The sequence below is a fragment of the Symphalangus syndactylus genome, chromosome 9 (genome assembly GCF_028878055.3).
Source record: "Symphalangus syndactylus isolate Jambi chromosome 9, NHGRI_mSymSyn1-v2.1_pri, whole genome shotgun sequence".
NCBI classification, from domain to species: Eukaryota; Metazoa; Chordata; class Mammalia; order Primates; family Hylobatidae; genus Symphalangus; species Symphalangus syndactylus.
Genome location: NC_072431.2, coordinates 43,027,662 through 43,049,583, shown reverse-complemented (window position 1 = coordinate 43,049,583; position 21,922 = coordinate 43,027,662). Strand labels below are relative to the sequence as shown.

The 21,922-nt window shown below is 37.1% G+C and overlaps 1 protein-coding gene across 13 annotated transcripts in view; it reads right to left on the bottom strand.

Moving 5' to 3' along the window:
* CCDC148 (coiled-coil domain containing 148) overlaps positions 1-21,922 on the bottom strand; it is a 315,736-nt gene that overhangs the window by 202,093 nt on the left and 91,721 nt on the right. For 4 of the 13 annotated variants that reach the window (XM_055292046.2, XM_063646011.1, XM_055292047.2 and 1 more), the window contains exons 2-3: positions 12,391-12,453; positions 4,802-4,923 (exon numbers count right to left, since the gene is read on the bottom strand). The exons of 3 other annotated variants lie outside the window; for them this stretch is intronic. In XM_055292046.2, coding sequence (XP_055148021.1) covers positions 4,802-4,923; positions 12,391-12,453 — 185 coding nt within the window. Of the gene's footprint in view, positions 1-4,801; positions 4,924-12,390; positions 12,454-18,424; positions 18,529-21,922 lie in introns of those variants that run through there. 6 more of the 13 variants (XM_055292053.2, XM_063646012.1, XM_055292050.2 and 3 more) reach the window with 3 other exon arrangements.

The window sequence follows — 21,922 nt, the reverse complement described above, 5'->3', positions numbered from 1 at the left end:
GAACTCATGGACACAGGAAGGGGAACATCACGCTCCGGGGACTGTTGTGGGGTGGGGGGGGGGGGGAGGGACAGCATTAGGAGATACACCTAATGCTAAATGACGAGTTAATGGGTGCAGGAAATCAACATGGCACATGGATACATATGTAACAAACCTGCACATTGTGCACATGTACCCTAAAACCCTAAAGTATAAAAAAAAAAAAAAAAAAAAGTCAGGAAACAACAGGTGCTGGAGAGGACGTGGAGAAATACGAACACTTGTACACTGTTGGTGGGACTGTAAACTAGTTCAACCATTGTGGAAGGCAGTGTGGCGATTCCTCAGGGATCTAGAACTAGAAATACCATTTGACCCAGCCATCCCATTACTGGGTATATACCCAAAGGACTATAAATCATGCTGCTATAAAGACACATGCACATGTATGTTTATTGCGGCACTATTCACAATAGCAAAGAGTTGGAACCAACCCAAATGTCCAACAACAATAGACTGGATTAAGAAAATGTGGCACATATACACCATGGAATACTATGAAGCCATAAAAAATGATGAGTTCATGTCCTTTGTAGGGACATGGATGAAACTGGAAAACATCATTCTCAGTAAACTATCACAAGGGCAAAAAACCAAACACCGCATGTTCTCACTCATAGGTGGGAATTGAACAATGAGAACTCATGGACACAGGAAGGCGAACATCACACTCTGGGGACTGTTGTGGGGTGGGGGGAGGGGGGAGGGACAGCATTAGGAGATATACCTAATGCTAAATGACGAGTTAATGGGTGCAGCAAAACAACATGGCACATGGATACATATGTAACAAACCTGCACATTGTGCACATGTACCCTAAAACCTAAAGTATAATAATAAAAAAAAAATTATAATGTACAGACCATATCTAGAAGCTGATTTAAATAAACTTTAAGACAAAATTTTTGAGACAATCAGGGAAATTTAACACTACATATTTTAAATTATTAAGACATTAACATTTTTAGACATGGTAATAGTACTGTAAGCTTTTTAAAAATCTCTATTATTTCAGCAGTATATGTTGAAATATTTATGAGTGAAATACTATGATGTCTGTGATTTGCTTCAAAACAATCTGGCACAGGGGGTTGTTTGTGGGTAGGAGTATAGAGGAAACAATGGCCAAAAGTTGATCATTTTTGAAGCTGAATGATGTGACATGGAGATTCACTATACCATTGAATCCAATTGTGCATATGTTTATAATTTTCTATAATATAACATTTTTAAAAAGAATTAATAGAGGCTTGAGCTGGACAAGAAGTATCTAAGCAAAGATATTCAAATTTAAAAATAATTGCAAAGATCTCTTTTACAGTTAATACACTGGGAATGAACAGTTACACACAAGGTACCAAAATTGGTCTCAGTTTTTAGCCCAACTCTATTATTTGCCTTCAGGTTCAGTCTCAGGCTTTGAAAGACTAGATCACTGACTGTCCACTTCAGTCATATATGGCTGGCTTCCCAGAAATTGTGCATGATCAATGATGCAGCGATTATATAGATGACCATCACATCTAACTTGTTAATAATATCAGTAGTACAAATCAGACAGGTAGCTAAGTATTCTAGATGTAACTTGAAGCAATCATCTCTTTATGTGCTTTAAATGTTAACATTTTATCATTTTATTTAAATACTTTTATATTTAATATTGCCAAAGTGCTTTAATAATTAACGATGATTATTAAAACTGTTAATTACATGTCTAAAAAAAGAGTAAATTTAAATGGTAAAATAAACAGGGAAGTAGGTTGACAATACAAATATTAAGAGAGAATGTGTTAGCTATGTAACATTAAGAATAATAATACATTCTTTTTGAGCCTATATATTTTTAATTCAAGTAATATATGAAAGAATAAGAGAGATACTATTATAATCATATAACCATATAATATTAGCATTCAGGACATTAAAGAAAACTTTGAGTTGTATTTAATTTCCAGTTATTTAATTCCACTTAAGCCATGAGTCTTTTAAGAAAAAGTCCTATTTAGCAATTGTTCACAACTTACAAGAATAAATTAAAAGCAAAATGTCAACTTGCCACCTCTAAATTAAATTAGAAGGGAAGACTCCAAAAAATAATGTACAACAATATTCCCAATGCATCTTCCTCAATCCAGATATAATAAAAAATGAAAACTGCATGAAGAAAAAAAAGCAAGTGTTAGAAAATGATGAAGTACCTAGGACACATTTTGTTCTCACTAACTGAAATTCAAAACAACAGACATTCCAAAATGCTTTGAAAGGACAATTCCTTATCATCATGAATCTACAGAGACTAAAAATGGAAGCAAAAGGTTGTCAAAATGATTGTTACAGACTGTGAACCATTTTCATTAGTTAAAGACAAGGGATTTTTTGAGATTTGCCAAGCTATGAATCCCAGGTACACAGTTATTTCTAGAAAAGCTTCTTCCTGAATTACATTCCACTATGAACAAAAAGGTTACTGATGTTATTTAAAATGCCAGTTGAATGTGAGCATCTGTTTAACCGCACAAATACGTAAATACAGAGACCACAGTAGCCATCTAGCAGCTGACAGTGCTGAGAAATTATTGTTCCTGCACTTGATATCAAACTGTAAAAACCACAATAATTAAAAATCTGAAATATATTGATTCTTTCATAATGAGTCTATCACCAAAGAGAAATTCACTTTGATAAAATACTGATTTTAACACTCAACCATTCTACATTCAGCCAAAATGTCTTTTTTGGTACATCTCGAATGGATGGATGTATGGATGGATGGTATTAGAAATGTAAGCGTGTATATATACATATATGAATATTTATTTATCTATTCCAATACTGACAAGGGTGTAGAGAATACATTTGTTTGGTATCTTTATTAAAACAATACCTTGGGAAAGAAATTTGGTAACAGGTCTCAAAAACACTAAAAAACACTCACATTTTTGGTCCAGATATCGCAATCATGGGAATTTTTCCTACGAGAGTAGAGGATTCTAAAATATGAAAAGTATCTATGCTGGAAGTAGCATAATTTCTATTATCACAAAATTGAATACATCTCAAGTATCTAAAAATTGGGGTGGGATAATGCATGCATCTTTTTCTCTTTGGAGTACTTGTCACACCTGTTTTTGCCTAGTTAATTCTTTTGTATTATATTTTTAATTGACATATTGTAATTGTGCATATTTATGGGCGCAATTTGATGTTTTGATACATATATATGTTACAAAAAATATATGTTAAATCAGGGTATTTAGCACAGCCATCGTTGCATGCATTTATCATTTCTTTGTGGGGAGTATATTCAACAGCCTCTCTTCTGTTTTGTAATATACAATACCTTACTGTTATTCATCCTCACCCTACTGTGCAATAGAACACCAGAACTGATTCCTCCTATCTCATTGTAACTTCACACTTTATTGGCCTTGAGATCCCAATTGCAATATCCCTTCCTCAGAAAAGCCTTCCCTAACCACTCAGTGAAGATCAAATCCTATTATACACCAAACAGCATGGTTTTTATTGCAGTTTATACTTGGGATAATTTTACTCCAGGCTTATTTGATAAACACTGACTCCTCTCCCTCCCCCAGCAAACAGTAAACTTCATAAAGGTAAGGGCTATATTTTGCTTACCATTCTATCTTCAAGGCAAATAGTAGGCACATAATAAATATTTATTGGCTTGAACAATTAAATATTTAAAAGATTATGTGATAGACTGTTAGGGAGAAAAGTATACACGATTTCATGTCTATGTTTATCATGGGAAAAATAAAATATGTATTATGTTTATGTTTATATATGTGTACAATAAACAGATGTCAGGAATATGAAAAGTTTTGTTAGGATAATAGTAATATAAGTGACTTTACCACAAAATTTCTTTGAATGTTCCCATAACATTAACTTATTTTAAAGTTATATAAACCAAATAAATAATTCCCTGGCTTTTAAATGGTCGCCTTAGTTTGAGGAGATATGTCCCATGATTATACGGTAATCTCTCCAGAAAAGAGTATCAAATGTGCTTTGAAATCATAACAATTGCCTTCTATAAAAAAAGATATTAACAATAAAAGGCAAAACAAACCATGAAAATTTTAAATACAAATAACTTGTAAATTACGTAACAAGTTGCTTCACCTAACCTGTTTTTTAATGCAGCCAAGTAATGAAAATACTGTTTTCAATGAACTCTATTATTTGCACAAGAGAGAATCATACTGTGTGAGTAATCCTAAACTACACATGGTCCTAAAATACTGTGCAAAATCACTTGCACATAATCTCCTTTCAAATCTAGCCTAGGTTCACCCTGGCTTAGAACATATATTTAAGCCAAAAACGGAATTCTAGAAAAGAGAGCACCTGAGGACATATTTGTATAGTGTTGGAGAAGGAGCCTTAATCAAATAGTCCATGGCTGGTAATTACTAACAATTTTTATTCTTCAGATTAAGTTGAAAGTTGTTGAAAGCTAATAAAATAAATGTCTTTCAAAAAATAAAGTTGAATTCAGACCTCAAAGAGTTGTTCTTTACCCATTAAATGGGTAATGTATGAATGCATGTAAACTATATAATGGTGTTCGAGAGCATTCGATAAATCTTAGCTGCTATTCACTATTATTACTACTTGGGAGTTTCTAACAACTATTTGGAATGTCATTTATTTTCACATTCACAATGTAAATACTTTCTAGCAATTCAACTTTCTAAAACTAGAAAAACACATACACACACAACTTCTAACCTTTAGCTTTGCAGAGGCAGAAGCTAATTTCTTTGCTTCAGTTAATGCACGCAATTGTTGATAGTCTACTGGTTTGTACTTGGTGTTTCTCATCTCATTTTTCATACGGAACACCAGATTATCTATTAGTCATAAAAATAGAAAAATGACAAAGAAAGAATATCATGTTATTGGAAGTCAAAATATAATTAGGGCAACATGTTGAATTCAGATCTTATTTTTAAATATTTTTAAGCAAATACAAGAAATAATATATTACAATATTGATAATATATTTGAGGCCTCTATTTCTAGAAATCATTATAATATAGCCACTTTATTTCTTGCACAGCATTACTTCTGAAAGGGTACAGAGGGAATGCTTTCATCTAAGTTAGTACTGTATATTGAAGATTTTAGAAAATTATAATACCAAGCTACAAAGTATGACGACTGTTAACCCATTCTTTTTATTTAAAATGTGATAGACATCAACTGTGAATATTAAGTATCACATCATTATAAATCAAATTATATAAATATATTTTTCAGTCATAGATGTATTTTTAACTTAGAAAAATCTAAATAATTTTAATTAAATTTGAAAAAACAGTCGAAACTGAAAGCTAAAAGTTTAATATGTTGAAAAATATTAAAGTGATGTAAAATGTCTGAGTAATCTATATCCAAATACATACAATGTCCTAGTCTGGTATGATATGAAAACCATATCATAAAGTAAAACATAAGTAAGGGTTACTTTAAGTTCAAGTAGCATAAAGTACAATAACTTGAGAAAATCAAACAAAACATGTACTTCCACCTCAATTATATGAATAATTCATCTGTGTCATATAAAGTAATTGGATTTATTAAGTAAATCATGGATCACATGACTATAGGAAGCTCTTAAATGATTTCAGGCCAATCACAGTGAAAGAAAGCAAGGGTAGGGAGACCTGGCAAGATGGCCAAATAGGAACAGCTCCGGTCTGCAGCAGCCAACTAGATCGATGCAGAAGGTGGGTGATTTCTGCATTTCCAACTGAGGTACCTGGCTTATCTCATTGGGACTGGTTAGGCAGTGGGTGCAGCCCACAGACAGCAAGCCGAAGCAGGGTGGGGCGTCACCTCTCCAGGGAAGCACAAGAAGTTGGGGAAACTCCCTCCCCTAGCCAAGGGAAGCCATGAGGGACTGTGCCGTGAGGAATGGTGCACCCCAGCCCAAATACTACGCTTTTTCCCATGGTCTTTGCAACCCACAGACCAGGAGATTTCCTCGAATGCCTGTGCCACCAGGGCCCTGGGTTTCAAGCACAAAACTGGGCAGCCATTACAGCAGACACCGAGCTAGCTGCAGGAGTTTTTTTCATACCCTAGTGGCGCCTGGAATGCCAGTGAGACAGAACCATTCACTCCCCTGGAAAGGGGGCTGAAGCCAGGGAGTCAAGTGATCTAGCTCTGTGGATCCCACCCACATGAAGCCCAGGAAGCTAAGATCCACTGGCTTGAAATTCTCACTGCCAGCACAGCAGTCTGAAGTTGACCAGGAATGATTGAGCTTTTGTGGGGGTAGGCACATCTACCATTACTAAGGCTTGAGTTGGCGGTTTCTCCCTCACAGTGTAAACAAAGCCACAGGGAAGTTCCAACTGGGCGGAGCCCTCTGCAGCTCAGCAAATCTGCTGTAGACAGACTACCTCTGTAGATTCCTCCTCTATGGACAGGGCATCTCTGAAAAATAGGCAGCAGCCTCAGTCAGGGGCTTATAGATAAAACTCCCATCACCCTGGGACAGAGCACTTGGAGGAAGGGGCTGCTGTGAGTTCAGCTTCAGCAAACTTAGATGTCCCTGCCTGTCAGCTCCTTGCAGCGGATCTCCAAGCATAGTGTTCGAGCTCTGCTAGGGGTCAGACTGCCTCCTCAACTGGGTCCCTGACCCCTATGTCTCCTGACTGGGAGACACCTCCCAGCAGGGGCAGACAGACACCTCATACAGGAGAGCTCCAGGTGGCATCTGGTGGGTGCCCCTCTGGGACAAAGCTTCCAGAGGAAGGAGGATGCAGTAACCTTTGCTGTTCTGCAGCCTCTACTGGTGATACCCAGATAAACAGGGTCTGGAGTGGACCTCCAGCAAACTCCAGCAGACCTGCAGCAGAGGGTCCTGACTGTTAGAAGGAAAACTAACAAACAGAAAGGAATAGCATCAACATCAACAAAAAGGATGTCCACTCAGAAACCCCAGCTGAAGCTCACCAACATCAAAGACCAAAGATAGATAAATCCACGAAAATAGGGAGAAGCCAGGCAAAAAGGCTGAAAATTCCAAAAACCAGAACGCCTCTTCCACTCCAAAGGATCACAACACCTCGTCAGCAAGGGAACAAAACTGGATGGAAAATGAATTTGACAAATTGACAGAAGCAGGCTTCAGAAGGCGGGTAATAACAAACTCCCCTGAGCTAAAGGAACATTTCTAACCTAATGCAAGGAAGCTAAGAACCTTGAAAAAACTTAGTCGAACTGCTAACTAGAATAACCAGTTTAGAGAAGAACATAAATGACCTGATGGAGCTGAAAAACATAGCACAAGAACTTCTTGAAGAATACACAACTATCAATAGCTAGATCGATCAAGCAAAAGAAAGGATATCAGAGACTGAATATCAACTTACTAAAATAAAGTGTGAAGACAAGATTAGAGAAAAGAGAATGAAAAGGAACAAACAAAGCCGCCAAGAAATATGGGACTATGTGAAAAGACCAAACCTGCGTTTGATAGGTATACCTGAAAGTGACAGGGAGAATGGAACCAAGCTGGAAAACCCTCTTCAGGATATTATCCAGGAGAACTTCCACAACCAAGCAAGACAAGCCAACATTCAAATTCAGGAAATACAGAGAACACCACAAAGATACTCCTTGAGAAGAGCAACCCCAAGACACATAATCATCAGATTCACCAAGGTAGAAATGAAGGAAAAATATTAAGGACAGTCAGAGAGAAAGGTTGGTTACCCACAAAGGGAAGCCCATCAGACTAACAGCGGATCTCTCTGCAGAAATCCTACAAGTCAGAAGACAATGGGGGCCAATATTCAACATTCTTAAAGAAAAGAATTTTCAACCCAGAATTTCATATCCAGCCAAACTAAGCTTCATAAGTGAAGGAGAAATAAAATCCTTTACAGACAAGCAAATGCTGAGAGATTCTGTCACCACCAGGCCTGCCTTACAAGAGCTCCTGAAGGAAGCACTAAACATGGAAAGGAATAACCGGTACCAGCCACTGCAAAAATGTACCAAATTGTAAAGACCATCAGCACTATGAAGAAACATCAACAGACAAAATAACCAGCTAGCATCATGATGGCAGGATCAAATTCACACATAACAATACTAACCTTAAATGTAAATGGGCTAAATGCCCTTAATTAAAAGACACAGACTGACAAATTGAATAAAGAGTCAAGACCCTTCAGTGTGCTGTATTCAGGATATCCATCTCATGTGCAAAGATATACATAGGCTCAAAATAAAGGGATGGAGGAATATTTACCAAGCAAATGGAAAGCAAAAAAAAAAAAAAAAAAAAAAAAAAAAAGCAGGGATTGCAATTTAGTCTCTGACATAACAGACTTTAAACCAACAAAAATCAAAAGAGACAAAGAAGGGCATTACATAATGCTAAAGGGATCAATTCAACAAGAAGAGCTAACTATCCTAAATATATACGCACCCAATACAGGACCACCCAGATTCATAACACAAGTTCTTAGAGACCTACAAAGAGACTTAGACTCCCACACAATAATAATGGGAGACTTTATCACCCTACTGTCAATATTAGACAGAACAACAAGAAAGAAAATTAACAAGGATATTCAGGACTTGAACACACTTCTGGACCAAGCAGACTTAATAGACAGCTACAGAACTCTCCACCCCAAATCAACAGAATATACATTCTTCTCAGCACCACATCGCACTTACTTTAAAATTGACCACAGAGTTAGAAGTAAAACACTCCTCAGCAAATGCAAAATAATAGATATTATAGCAGTCTCTCAGATCACAGTGCAATCAATTTAGAACTCAGCATTAAGAAACTCACTCAAAACTGCACAACTACATGGAAACTGAACAACCTGCTCCTGAATGACTACTGGGTAAATAATAAAATGAAGGCAGAAATAAAGATGTTCTTTGAAACCGATGAGAACAAAGACACAATGTACCAGAATCTCTGGGAAACAGCTAAAGCAGTGTGTAGAGGGAAATTTATAGCACTAAATGCCCACAAGAGAAAGCATGGGAAAGATCTAAAATTGACACCCTAACATCACAATAAAAAGAATTAGAGACGCGAGAGCAAACAAATTCAAAAGCTAGCAGAAGACAAGAAATAACTAAGATCAGAGAAGAACTGAAGGAGATAGAGACACAAAAAACCCTTCAAAAAATCCATGAATCCAGGAGCTGATTTTTTGAAAAAATTAACAAAATAGACCGCTAGCCAGACTAATAAACAAGAAAAGAGAGAAAAATCAAATAGGCACAATAAAAAATGATAAAGGGTATATCACCACTGATCCCACAGAAATACAAACTACCATCACAGAATACTATAAATACCTCTATGCAAATGAACTAGAAAATCTAGAAGAAATGTATAAGTTCCTGGACACATACACCCTCCCAAGTCTAAACCAGGAAGAAGTTGAATACCTGAACAGAACAATAACAAGTTCTGAAATTGAGGCAGTAATAGCCTACCAACCAAAAAAAGTCCAGGACAAGATGGATTCACAGCCGAATTCTACCAGAGGTACAAGGAGGAGCTGGTACCATTCCTTCCGAAACTATTCCAAACAATAGAAAAAGAGGGAATCCTCCCTAACTCATTTTATAAGGCCAGCATCATCCTGATACCAAAACCTGGCAGAGACACAAAAAAAGAAAATTTCAGGCCAATATCCCTGATGAAAATCGATGTGAAAATCCTCAAGAAAATACTGGCAAACCAAATCCAGTAGCACATCAAAAAGCTTATCCACCACGATCAAGTCGGCTTCATATCTGGGATGCAAGTCTGGTTCAACATATGCTAATCAATAAACGTAATCCATCACACAAACAGAACCAACGACAAAAACCATATGATTATCTCAATAGATGCACAAAAGGCCTTTGACAAAATTCAACACCCTTCATGCTAAAAACTCTCCATAAACTAGGTATTGATGGAACATATCTCAAAATAATTAGAGCTATTTATGATAAACCCACAACCAATATCATACTGAATGGGCAAAAACTGGAAGCATTCCCTTTGAAAACTGGCACAACACAGGGATGCCCTCTCTCACCACTCCTATTCAACATAGTGTTGGAAGTTCTGGCCAGGGCAATCAGGCAGGAGAAAGAAATAAAGGGTATTCAAATAGGAAGAGAGGAAGTTAAATTGTCTCTGTTTGCAGATGACATGATTGTATATTTAGAAAACCGGATCGTCTCAGCCCAAAATGTCTTTAAGCTGATAAGCAACTTCAGCAAAGTCTTAGGATACAAAATCAATGTGCAAAAATCACAAGCATTCCTATACACCAATAATAGACAAAGCCAAATCATGAGTGAACTCCCATTCACAATTGCTACAAAGAGAATAAAATACCTAGGAATACAACTTACAAGTGATGTGAAGGACCTCTTCAAGGAGAACTACAAACCACTACTCAAGGAAATAAGAGAGGACACAAACAAATGGAAAAATATTCCATGCTCATGGATAGGAAGAATGAATATCGTGAAAATGGCCATACTGCCCAAAGTGATTTATAGAGTCAATGCTATCCCTATCAAGCTACCATTGACTTTCTTCACAGAATTGGAAAAAACTACTTTAAACTTTATATGGAACCAAAAAAGAGCCCGCATCGCCAAGACAATCCTAAGCCAAAAGAACAAAGCTGGAGGCATCATGCTACCTGACTTCAAACTATACTACAAGGCTACAGTAACCAAAACATCATGGTACTGGTACCAAAACAGAGATATAGACGAATAGAACAGAACAGAGGCCTCAGAAATAACACCACACTTCTAAAACCATCTGATCTTTGACAAACCTGTCAAAAACAAGCAAATGGGGAAAGGATTCCCTATTTAATAAATGGTGTTGGGAAAATTGGCTAGCCATATGCAGAAAACTGAAACTGTATCCCTTCCTTACACCTTATACAAAAATTAATTCAAGATGGATTAAAGACTTAAATGTAAGACCTAAAACCATAACAATCCTAGAAGAAAACCTAGGTAATACCATTCAGTACATAGGCATGGGCAAAGACTTCATGACTAAAGCACCAAAAGCAATGGCAACAAAAGCCAAAATTGACAAATGAGATCTAATTAAAATAAAGAGCTTCTGCACAGCAAAAGAAACTACCATCAGAGTGAACAGGCAACCTACAGAATGGGAGAAAATTTTTGCAATTTATCCATCTGAAAATGGCTAATATCCAGAATCTACACAGAACTTAAACAAATTTACAAGAAAAAAACAACCCCATCAAAAAGTGGGTGAAGGATATGAACAGACACTTCTCAAAAGAAGACATTTATGCAGCCAACAAACATATGAAAAAATGCTCATCATCTCTGGTCATTAGAGAAATCCAAATCAAAACCACAATGAGATACCATCTCATGCCAGTTAGAATAGCAATCATTAAAAAGTCAGGAAACAACAGATGCTGGAGAAGATGTGAAGAAATAGGAACGCTTTTACACTGTTGGTGGGAGTGTAAATTAGTTCAACCGTTGTGGAAGAGAGTGTGGTGATTTCTCAAGGATCTAGAACCAGAAATACCATTTGACCCAGCAAGCCCATTACTGGGTATATACCCAGAGGATTATAAATCATTCTACTATAAAGACACATGCACACATACGTTTATTGCGGCACTGTTCACAATAGCAAAGACTTGGAACCGACCCAAATTCCCATCAATGATAGACTGGATAAAGAAAACATGGCACATATACACCATGGAATACTATGCAGCCATACAAAAGAATGAGTTCATGTCCTTTGCAGGGACATGGATGAAGCTGGAAACCATCACTCTCAGCAAACTAACACAAGAACAGCAAACCAAACACAGCATATTTTCACTCATAAGTGGGAGTTGAACAATGAGAACACATGGACACAGGGAGGGGAACATCACACACTGGGGCCTGTCGAGGGGTGGAGGGCTATGGAAGGGATAGCATTAGGAGAAATACCTAATGTAGATGACGGGTTGATGGGTGCATCAAACCACCATGGTATGTGTATACCTATGTAACAAACCTTCACATTCTGTACATGTTCACCAGAACTTAAATAAAAAAAAAAAAAGAAAAAGAAGAAAGCAAGGGTATCCTGACCACTATTGAGGATTAAAACAAACCCATTGTAAAGAACTGGCCAGTCATTCAATGTAACCAGAAAGTGAGCTTTCCATTATTAAAATTTTGAAAAATCAACATTCCAATTGTATATCATTTCAAAAGTACATAATCCACTGTAAATAATAAAACAGAGTTGGAAGTAGGAAAAATACCTGAGCTATCATTTCTCTGAATTGTCATGAATGTTCGGTCTCTTTGATTCATGTTTTCTGTATCTGTTAAGGAAACAAGAGAGAACTAATATTTCATAATATTATTTTATAAATGTTTTTAAAGCTGTGTTACTTGAAGTATTTTTAAAAATAAGACCCAGGACTGGGTGCCATAATGCTTTTAATTTTATTAAAATTTGCTTGAAGCCTCCCTCTGTTAGTGTTTCTTCTGTGCCTTTCTTGTTCTTGGTCCTGTCCTTTCTATTTTTTCCCTCTTAATCCTCCTCCGCTGGATTGTTCCAGTGACTGATAAAACATTTGTTATTAGAAAGTTGTTATGTGTTTTATTTTGTGTTCCTGGGAGGAAAGAAATTACCTAAATTGAAGAATAAATTATTCACTACTTCTATTACAAGTAATATGGCACTTTTGGTAGATACAGAGATGCACCAGCCAGATCAAAGGACTCGCTGCCTTGCTGTGGGAATGCAGTCTGCGAATAGCCTCCAGCTGTCATCCCCTTCAGGTTAGGACTCAGCTCCAGAGAAGAGCCTCGTCCAAAGGCATATGCTTTCTGGGGCAGCCCATACCCAATGACTGAACAAGGCAGGGGTGTAAAGCTATTTGGCCCCAATGTAGGACACTCTGATATGTAATATTTGCTCTGGAGCTTCCTGCCACGCTGGCCTAGACTTTGTTGGACCTGCACTGAAGTTGTTGTCTTCATCTGCCCAATCCCACTTCCTTCTTCTCCCTTTCACAGGTATAGATGCCTGCGAAACATCTTCCACTCCACGCTCTTCAGGTGGCTCTTTAAATAACAGTACTCACTTTTCAAAAGTTTGTGTTCCATATCCACTAGGTTGAACTACCCATGTCTAGTGGCCCTTTCAGTAACCTAAACCTTCTTAAAAGGAGGAGAAGATAGTTAAGGTCCATGACTTTTGGAAACTCTGCCAAGTTACCAAGAATTCCTAAGTCCTTACTATAGCCTCCCCCTCCCTACCATAGCCTTCCCATTTATTTTAATCTGCTTTAAGAGTATAACCTACAGACAGGAGTGGCAAATGTAAATGCACTCAGCAGCCATCAGTAAGTTAAAGGAGAGAAATGACAAGGAGCAAGACCATAGGAGTGGCAGAAAATATGGAAAACTGAAGAGCATTCCACACCCAAAGATAATCAAATATACCTTTTTCCTTTTTATAACACAAGTACCAGACAAAGCACGCCTCCAGAAATAAATCTGTGCTGGTTTGTTAGCTCTGGCCTACTGCATCCCCTCCCTAGTTTTCATTTAATTCTGCCACCCATAGCTTAGCTGTCCAAGTTTGCCATCTTTATCTCATGGGAGACCTCCCCTGTCCTTTTATTGGTTAGTTGGGTAGTTTTCTTTCATTGGAGAGCCAGTCCCTTTAGATTTAGGCCTCATTTTTCTTGGCATTGAGACTCAAACATTGAGGTTCTGAAACAAAATAGGGTTTTGCAGATTCCCTTTTGGCTACCTTGGTCTAACCCTGTCTAATTTGTTCCTCCTGGTTTTCAGAAGAAAATCATGCAAGCCATAACATGTTTCTCACCATCTGTATGTACTTCAAATTTTAATTATGGCCATAAGAAATCTGACATTAGAATATATTCTGGAAATCAAAGTTGTAGCCAAATCTGTCTTCATGAACTGGAAACCTCATTTGGTTCCAACTATTTAGAAGACCAAGTGGAAATACTTCCTAACCTGCATACTTTGTTATATATAAATCATGTATAATTTCTACTTGCCTTTCAAAAATGTTGAGGGCCTGTGAACTAAAGAGTTATTAAAATGAGGTATTATAAAACTGATTTCATTGTAATGTCTCTTATATGAGAGAAATGATTAGACATTCAGATTTAGAATCTGAAAAGTTCACAAGTAATTTACTTAGTTCAGTTCTCATTTTAGCACTTGAGATGATTGAGGCTCAGAAAAATGACCAAAATCATACACCTAGTCAGTAGCAGAACTTTCAGTTTCAAAATCTCACATTATAATACAAAAATCTCTGAAAATGAAGGTTTATTTCATAATTAATACCATGGCCAATCCCAACCTGAGCTGCAATCATTTGGTGGCAAACCTGACCCAAACTGAAGTTTACACTATGAATGTGAACGTTCATACATTTATGTAAAAATATTAATCTGTTTAATTATGGGATGATGCCTGGGCCCTACCAGGGTTTCAAAAAATAATGGGCATATGTTCTTTATCCCATTTCTAAAAATCTGAAAAACCTAAAAACTATCTGGCTCCACATATTTCAGATAAGGGATTTATGAAACTGTATTAAAACCAACATTTCCTGATTCCCAAAGAAGTATACATCATCCAGGCTATTTCCATTTTATGCTTACTAGTGAGAAATTCAAAGTGGCCACTTCAGCCTGTAGTTAAAATACTGTTGGCTGCATAACTGCTACTTGAACAGAATTTTTTATGTTAAATAATTTAAGAACAGTTTTATAAATTATTCCATATTCACATTAAATGACATTTTAGAAATTGCTTATGAATGTTATCAAAATGTTAAGCCTTTTAGATCTACTCAATTATGGAAAATATCTTAATACTTTTGTAAGAAATTTCTTATGGCATAGGAAGAACACTTTGATACATAATGGAACGATAGTGTCACTATTGCTAGAGGGTTGAAAAACATTTTAGTGAAAAGTTAATTATTACAGAGTTGATGGGGAATCTAAACTTTTGTAAAATACATAAATAAATGATATTTATCTATTTACGACCAGTCTCTACAGGGAAAAATCAGGACTTCTTTAGAGATGTGAAAAAATAAGACAGAGATCATTTATATAAGGAGGCTGTTTTTTTTTAACACTGTTAATATTCTTATTCTTCTCTTTTCTAAGAAAATCTTTTTTTAATACATTGAGGAAGGAAAAAGTCAATTATATTTAGGGTTAAGGTTGTACTACATATGGATAGCATTTAAACTCTAAACTGATTATAAATATGTAGACTAGTCAATCACCCCATAACGGTGAGTCTTCTATAATGAGGATTCTGCCAGGCGAAATGATGTTAAAAACAATACCAATATGTAGAAATAGTATTGTTTTGGCTATACGGGCTCTTTTTTTGTTCCATATAAAGTTTAAAGTAGTTTTTTTTTTCTAATTCTGTGAAGAATGTCAATGGTAGTTGAATGGGAATAGCATTGAATCTATAAATTACTTTGGGCAGTATGGCCATTTTCACAATATTGATTCCTCCTATCCATGAGCATGGAATGTTTTTCCATTTGTTTGTGTCCTCTCTTATTTCCTTGAGCAGTGGTTTGTAGTTTTACTTGAAGAGGTCCTTCACTTCTATGGTTAGCTGTATTCCTGGTATTTTATTCTCTTTGTAGCAACTGTGAATGGGAGTTTATTCATGATTTGGCTCTCTGCTTGTCTATTGTTGGTGTATAGGAATGCTTGTGATTTTGCAAATGATTTGTATCCTGAGACTTTGCTGAAGTTGCTTATCAACTTAAGAAGCTTGGCCGGGCGCGGTGGCTCACGCTTGTAATCCCAGCACTTTGGGAGGCCGAGGCGGGCGGATCACGAGGTCAGGAGATCGAGACCACGGTGAAACCCTGTCTCTACTAAAAATACAAAAAATTACCCAGGCGTGGTGGCGGGCGCCTGTAGTCCCAGCTACTCGGAGAGGCTGAGGCAGGAGAATGGTGTGAACCCGGGAGGCGGAGCTTGCAGTGAGCCGAGATTGCGCCACTGCACTCCAGCCTGGGCAATAGAGTGAGACTCTGTCTCAAAAAAAAAAAAAAAAAAAAAAGAAGCTTTTGGGCTGAGACAACGGGTTTTGTTTTTTTTTTTGAGACGGAGTCTCACTCTGTCGCCCAGGCTGGAGTGCAGTGGCGCAATCTCGGCTCACTGCAAGCTCCGCCTCCCGGGTTCACACCATTCTCCTGCCTCAGCCTCTCCAAGTAGCTGGGACTACAGGCGCCCGCCACCACGCCCAGCTAATTTTTTGTATTTTTAGTAGAGACGGGGTTTCACCGTGGTCTCGATCTCCTGACCTCGTGATCCGCCCGCCTCGGCCTCCCAAAGTGCTGGGATTACAAGCGTGAGCCACCGCGCCCGGCCGACAATGGGGTTTTCAAGATACAGGATCATGTCGTCTGCACACACAGACAGTGTTACTTCCTTTCTTCCTATTTGAATATTCTTTATTTCTTCATATATTTCTCATGCCTGATTGCCCTGGTCAGAACTTCCAATACGATGTTGAACAGGAATGGTGGGAGAGGGCATCCTTGTCTTCTGCCAGTTTTCAAAGGGAATTCTTCCAGCTTTTGCCCATTCAGTATGATATTAGCTGTGGGTTTGTCATAAACGGCTCTTACTATTTTGAGGTATGTTTCATTAATACATCATTTGTTAAGAGTTTTTAACATGAAAGGATGTTGAATTTTATCAAAGGACTTTTCTGTGTCTATTGAGATAATCATCTGGTTTTGCCTTTAGTTCTGTTTATGTGATGAATTACGTTTATTAATTTGTTGAACCAGCCTTTCATCCTGGGGATGAAGCCGACTTGATCATGGTGGATAAGCCTTTTTGATGTGCTGTTGGATTCAGTTTGCCAGTATTTTACTGAGGATTTTTACATCAATATTCATCAGGGATACTGGCCTGAGGTTGGCCTGTCAGGGGGTTAGTGGAGGGAGAGTATCAGGATAGATAGCTAATGCAAGTGGGGCTTAATACCTAGGTGATGGGTTGATATGTGCAGCAAACCATACGTGCAGCACACATTTACCTATGTAACAAACCTGCATGTCCTGCACATATATCCCGGCACTTAAAATTAAATTAAATTAAATTTTAAAAATATATACATGTAGAAACATCTTGGATGTGGTATCAAATTATTGTAAAAAAATTAATTTATCAAATAATAAAAGTTGGCCATGATATTGATTATAAAATAAGCCTTCATTTTTAGAGATTCTTGTATTATAATGAAAGATTTTGAAACTAAAGTTCTTTTGCTACTGACTAGGTATGTGATCTTGGCCATTTTCATATGAAAGATCCCATAACATTTTCATTCAAATATTATGGCCAAAGTCCAGCTGAAGCAGTATTTTTCTAACATCCAGAATTCATTTTTAAATTTTAAGCAGAGTGTTACATATCAATTTCATTATAAAACATTATGCACCGTAGTTTGTGTAAGATAAATTTATTGTCCTGAAAAAACTAATGGAACCAAAAGATGTACTATTAGAACTAATATAAATGGTTAAACAAAGTGCTCAGTCACATAATAAATATGACCAATTCAAATATAATGGGAAAGATCTCACTCAAAACAAATGAAAAACAAAATATCAAGGAATAAACTACATAAGAAGTTTGTAGGACATAGACTGTAAAAAAAACCTACCAAAGTTGATTACAGGAAATTTAAAAAAAATTGAATAGAAAGAAACTAGTCTAATTCTGCACAGCAAATATTTAACACTGGCAATTTCTGGGTAGTAGGATTATACTTAATTTTGATTACTACTTTATGCTTGAGCATAATTTCTAAATTTTTCTTATTTTATAGGAAGAAGAAAAACACAGTTTTAAAAGTACTAAGCAGAGGCAATAGCTATTTTACTATATTCTGGAAAAACACTACCATGGTATGCCTATTTTACCAATTAAAAAAGAAACTGGATTTCATGACATCAAGAATCCTTTAAGATATAAACATATGTAAGTGTAATTCATGATATTGATACTGAATTGATTCTTACTAACCTTCTACTAAAAGGCAGACTATATTAAAATACACTTGTTGCACTGTATAGAACTTTAAAATGTTAACATTAGAATATTCACCAGGTCATTTTTTAATGCTCTGTGGGAAATAAGTAAATAATTTAGTTTAAACTATTCTTTAGTTACAAATGTACTGGTTAAAATAATAAACTGTATAGAAAATAGTGTGGTAAGAACTAAGATTTTCAGTCCTACTTACCTCTAACAGAAGAGCTGGAGGAGCAGGTGCATTTAGCCCTGGTAGTCATTTTCAAGGTTTTATTTTGTATTATTTCAAAGAATTTCTATGCATTTGTAAGTACTTATATATATCCAATTTTATATAGGTATAATAATGGCATATATACAATTCCACAAGTTATTTAATAATGTAACTTGGCTATCTTTCCATATCATTCTATTTGTGTGTTCACATATGTACACATATACACACACACATGCCTTTAATGACTGAAAATGGCATGTATACATATATATATATATATTCATTCAACCAGTACAAGAATCAAAGACAGAAATTAAATAAAATTCATAATCAGAAAAATAAAATCTATCAAATCTCTGCCTTCTTTATAATTCATATAAATTTGCTTATGAACCAGTTCCCCATATAGTCAACCTATGTGATTTTCTCTATTTTTAAAACAGCTCAAAGTAGAGAGTCTCAATCAACCTTGCTAATAAAATAATTCAAATACAGATCTATACATCCCATAGGCTTTTCCAGTCTGGGGAACACAGTCCGGGAGAAAGAAAAGAGTTAACCACAACAAACAACCTAAAAGGGCCCAGTTTCCGTGGGACTTCAGAGCCCCACAGAGAGTGAAGGTAACTGCAGTGGAGCCTCTCATGCCCTTACTCCCTCTATATCCTCCAAACTATTTTAATAATTCCAAAACCCCAAGAGAAAAGGCATAAATTAGGTATATGCTACATAAAAATGGGTATTATCCAGAGTTTTTGGGGGGGAAATAGACGAATTCACACAGCTTCCACTGACTGTGTCAGAAATTCTGACCAGAAACTATGACTGGGAGTTTTGAGTTTTGACAAATCACCTTAGGGAAACTAAGTACTTAGTTATGAAGAAATACTGTTTTGCCTCTAATTTTTCCCCTTGAATGTGGGATCCATAAAGAAAGAATAATGAAAGTAATCCTCTGCTTTGGAAAGACTTACCATTTGTCCTCCTACATGACTTGCCATTTTGGACATGCTTAAATTTAAGATTTGTCAATTTTCTGACAAAATTTGGGAGTCTACTTTCCCATCCTACATACCTGGACTTGATGTAAGAGGTTCACCTGCTTCCCCTTGGTCCCTTTTATGCCTAACCTCTCCGACAGCTGCAGGGTATTATATAATTCACTCCTTCCATATCCTATATGTAGAATTTTATCAATATCCTTTTATCTGCTCTTCTAGCGCAGCTACCATCACACAATTGCCTGGATAAGTGATGTCTCAAACACCCAAATACATCACAGAACTCCCTGACCTACCAAATTATTTCTAATTGCTCTCCAGGACAATCTAGCTCTCGACTGTCTAGCCCCTTCATTACCTATTACCTTATTTGTACATTACCCTTGAGCATTCCCAAACTATTTGCAGATCCCTGAACGGACAATGCTTGTGAAAGGCAGAAAAATAGTGCCTCAAAGATGTCCATGTAGGTCCTAATCCTCAGAACCTATGATTATGTTATGTTATGTGGCAAAGGGGAATTAAGGTGGCAAAGATAATTTAGATTGCTAATCAGCTGATGTTATGTAAAAGATTAGCCTGGCTTATCCAGGTGGGCCTAATATAATCAGAAGGGCCCTTACTAGAAGAGGGCAGGAAGGTCAGAATCAGAGATGTGATGACAGAAGCAGAGGTCAGAAAGCAGGAAGGTTTGAAGATGTCACGCTTCTGGCGTTGAAGATAGAGGAATAAAACCATGACCCAAAGAATGCACGTAGCCTCTAGATGCTAGAAAAGGAAACGAAACAGATTCTCCCATAGAGGCTCCAAAGGAATTCAGCCCTGCCCACAGCTTGCTGTTATTTTGGATGTCTGACCTCCAGAATTGTAAGATCATAAACTTGGATTGTTTAAGTCACTAAGATTGTGGTAATGTTTTTTCAGCAATAGGAAACTGACATGCTCTTTCATATCTCTCTCATTTGAAATAGTACACACACTATTACCTATGCTTGGAAGGCCTTTCTCTACTGTTGCCTCTGACCAATACCTACTTATTTTTCAGTCTCATCTTAATCATCCTACTGGAGCTTCTCCTAATCCAGACAGAGATGATCTTTCCTTTCCCTTGTACTACTATTATACTTTGTGTTTGTCCCTACTGTTTCTCTAATTTATTTAAGAGCTTATTACAATGTTTATTAAACATCTGTCATACACTAGATTAAGGGCTATAGATTTATTCAGGCCTCTGCAGAGAGACCATCAGTGGCAATGTCATCTAAAGTAGTTCCCTCTACCCCCAATTATTCTTCACTTTCTCATTCTAATTATTTTCCTTTGTGGTACATCTCACTGTGTGGCATTATACTATATATTTATTAACTTTCCTATTGTTCACGTCTACAATTAGGATATATGCTCCATGAAAACAAGGCCTTTAGCGGATCATCTCTGTTTTTCCAGACTGCCTAAAATAGTATCTGGTCCCTGTTAGATACTCAATACATTATTTGCTGAAAGAGCATTAAGTGATTACATTATAGATCACAGTCCTGCATAAAATGCATGGTGGTATTAGAAGCAAACACATGGTTTTCACCTACTTTTCCCCTATATTTAAATCTAGGCTCACCTGTATGAGATGACAACTATTATCAAGAACAACCAGGCCCGGCGCGGTGGCTCACGCTTGTAATCCCAGCACTTTGGGAGACCGAGGCGGGCGGATCACGAGGTCAGGAGATCGAGACCACGGTGAAACCCCGTCTCTACTAAAAATACAAAAAATTAGCCGGGCGTGGTGGCGGGCGCCTGTAGTCCCAGCTACTTGGAGAGGCTGAGGCAGGAGAATGGCGTGAACCCAGGAGGCAGAGCTTGCAGTGAGCCGAGATTGCGCCACTGCACTCCAGCCTGGGTGACAGAGCGAGACTCCGTCTCAAAAAAAAAAAAAAAAAAAAAGAACAACCTCCAAGTCAAAATGGTCAGTAGATTGAGGTATATGTGACGAAGTGAGGAAGAAAACACATGCCCACTTTAAAGTTTCAGCACTGGCTCTAAGTTCACATTAACTGCAGTTGACCGGTGCCCCCGACCAGCTACTCAGGTGTCAATCATAGCACACAACCCCCACATGGAAAAACTTGCATTCTGTTAGGAATCTAAGGATATCTATGCTATCTTACTTCTCCAAGAGCTTGGGGTGAAGAAGGAGTTTCTATGCATAGTAGACACAAATAAAGTAGTTTTACCTCCAACATATATTATTGAGTGAAAAAAGCAAGTTGCACTATGATACATACCATATGATACCATTATATAAACACGAACAGACTTCAAACAATACTACCCCCTCTCTTGTGCGTGTGCTCTCTCTCGAGAAAAAAAGCCTAAAGGCCCACACGTAGACCAAACTGAAGAGGATGCTGCAATTGGAGGTTAGTGTCAAAGGGGACTTTAGCTTTAACTGTAATAAAATCACTGCATTTTTACAATGAGTGTATATATATAC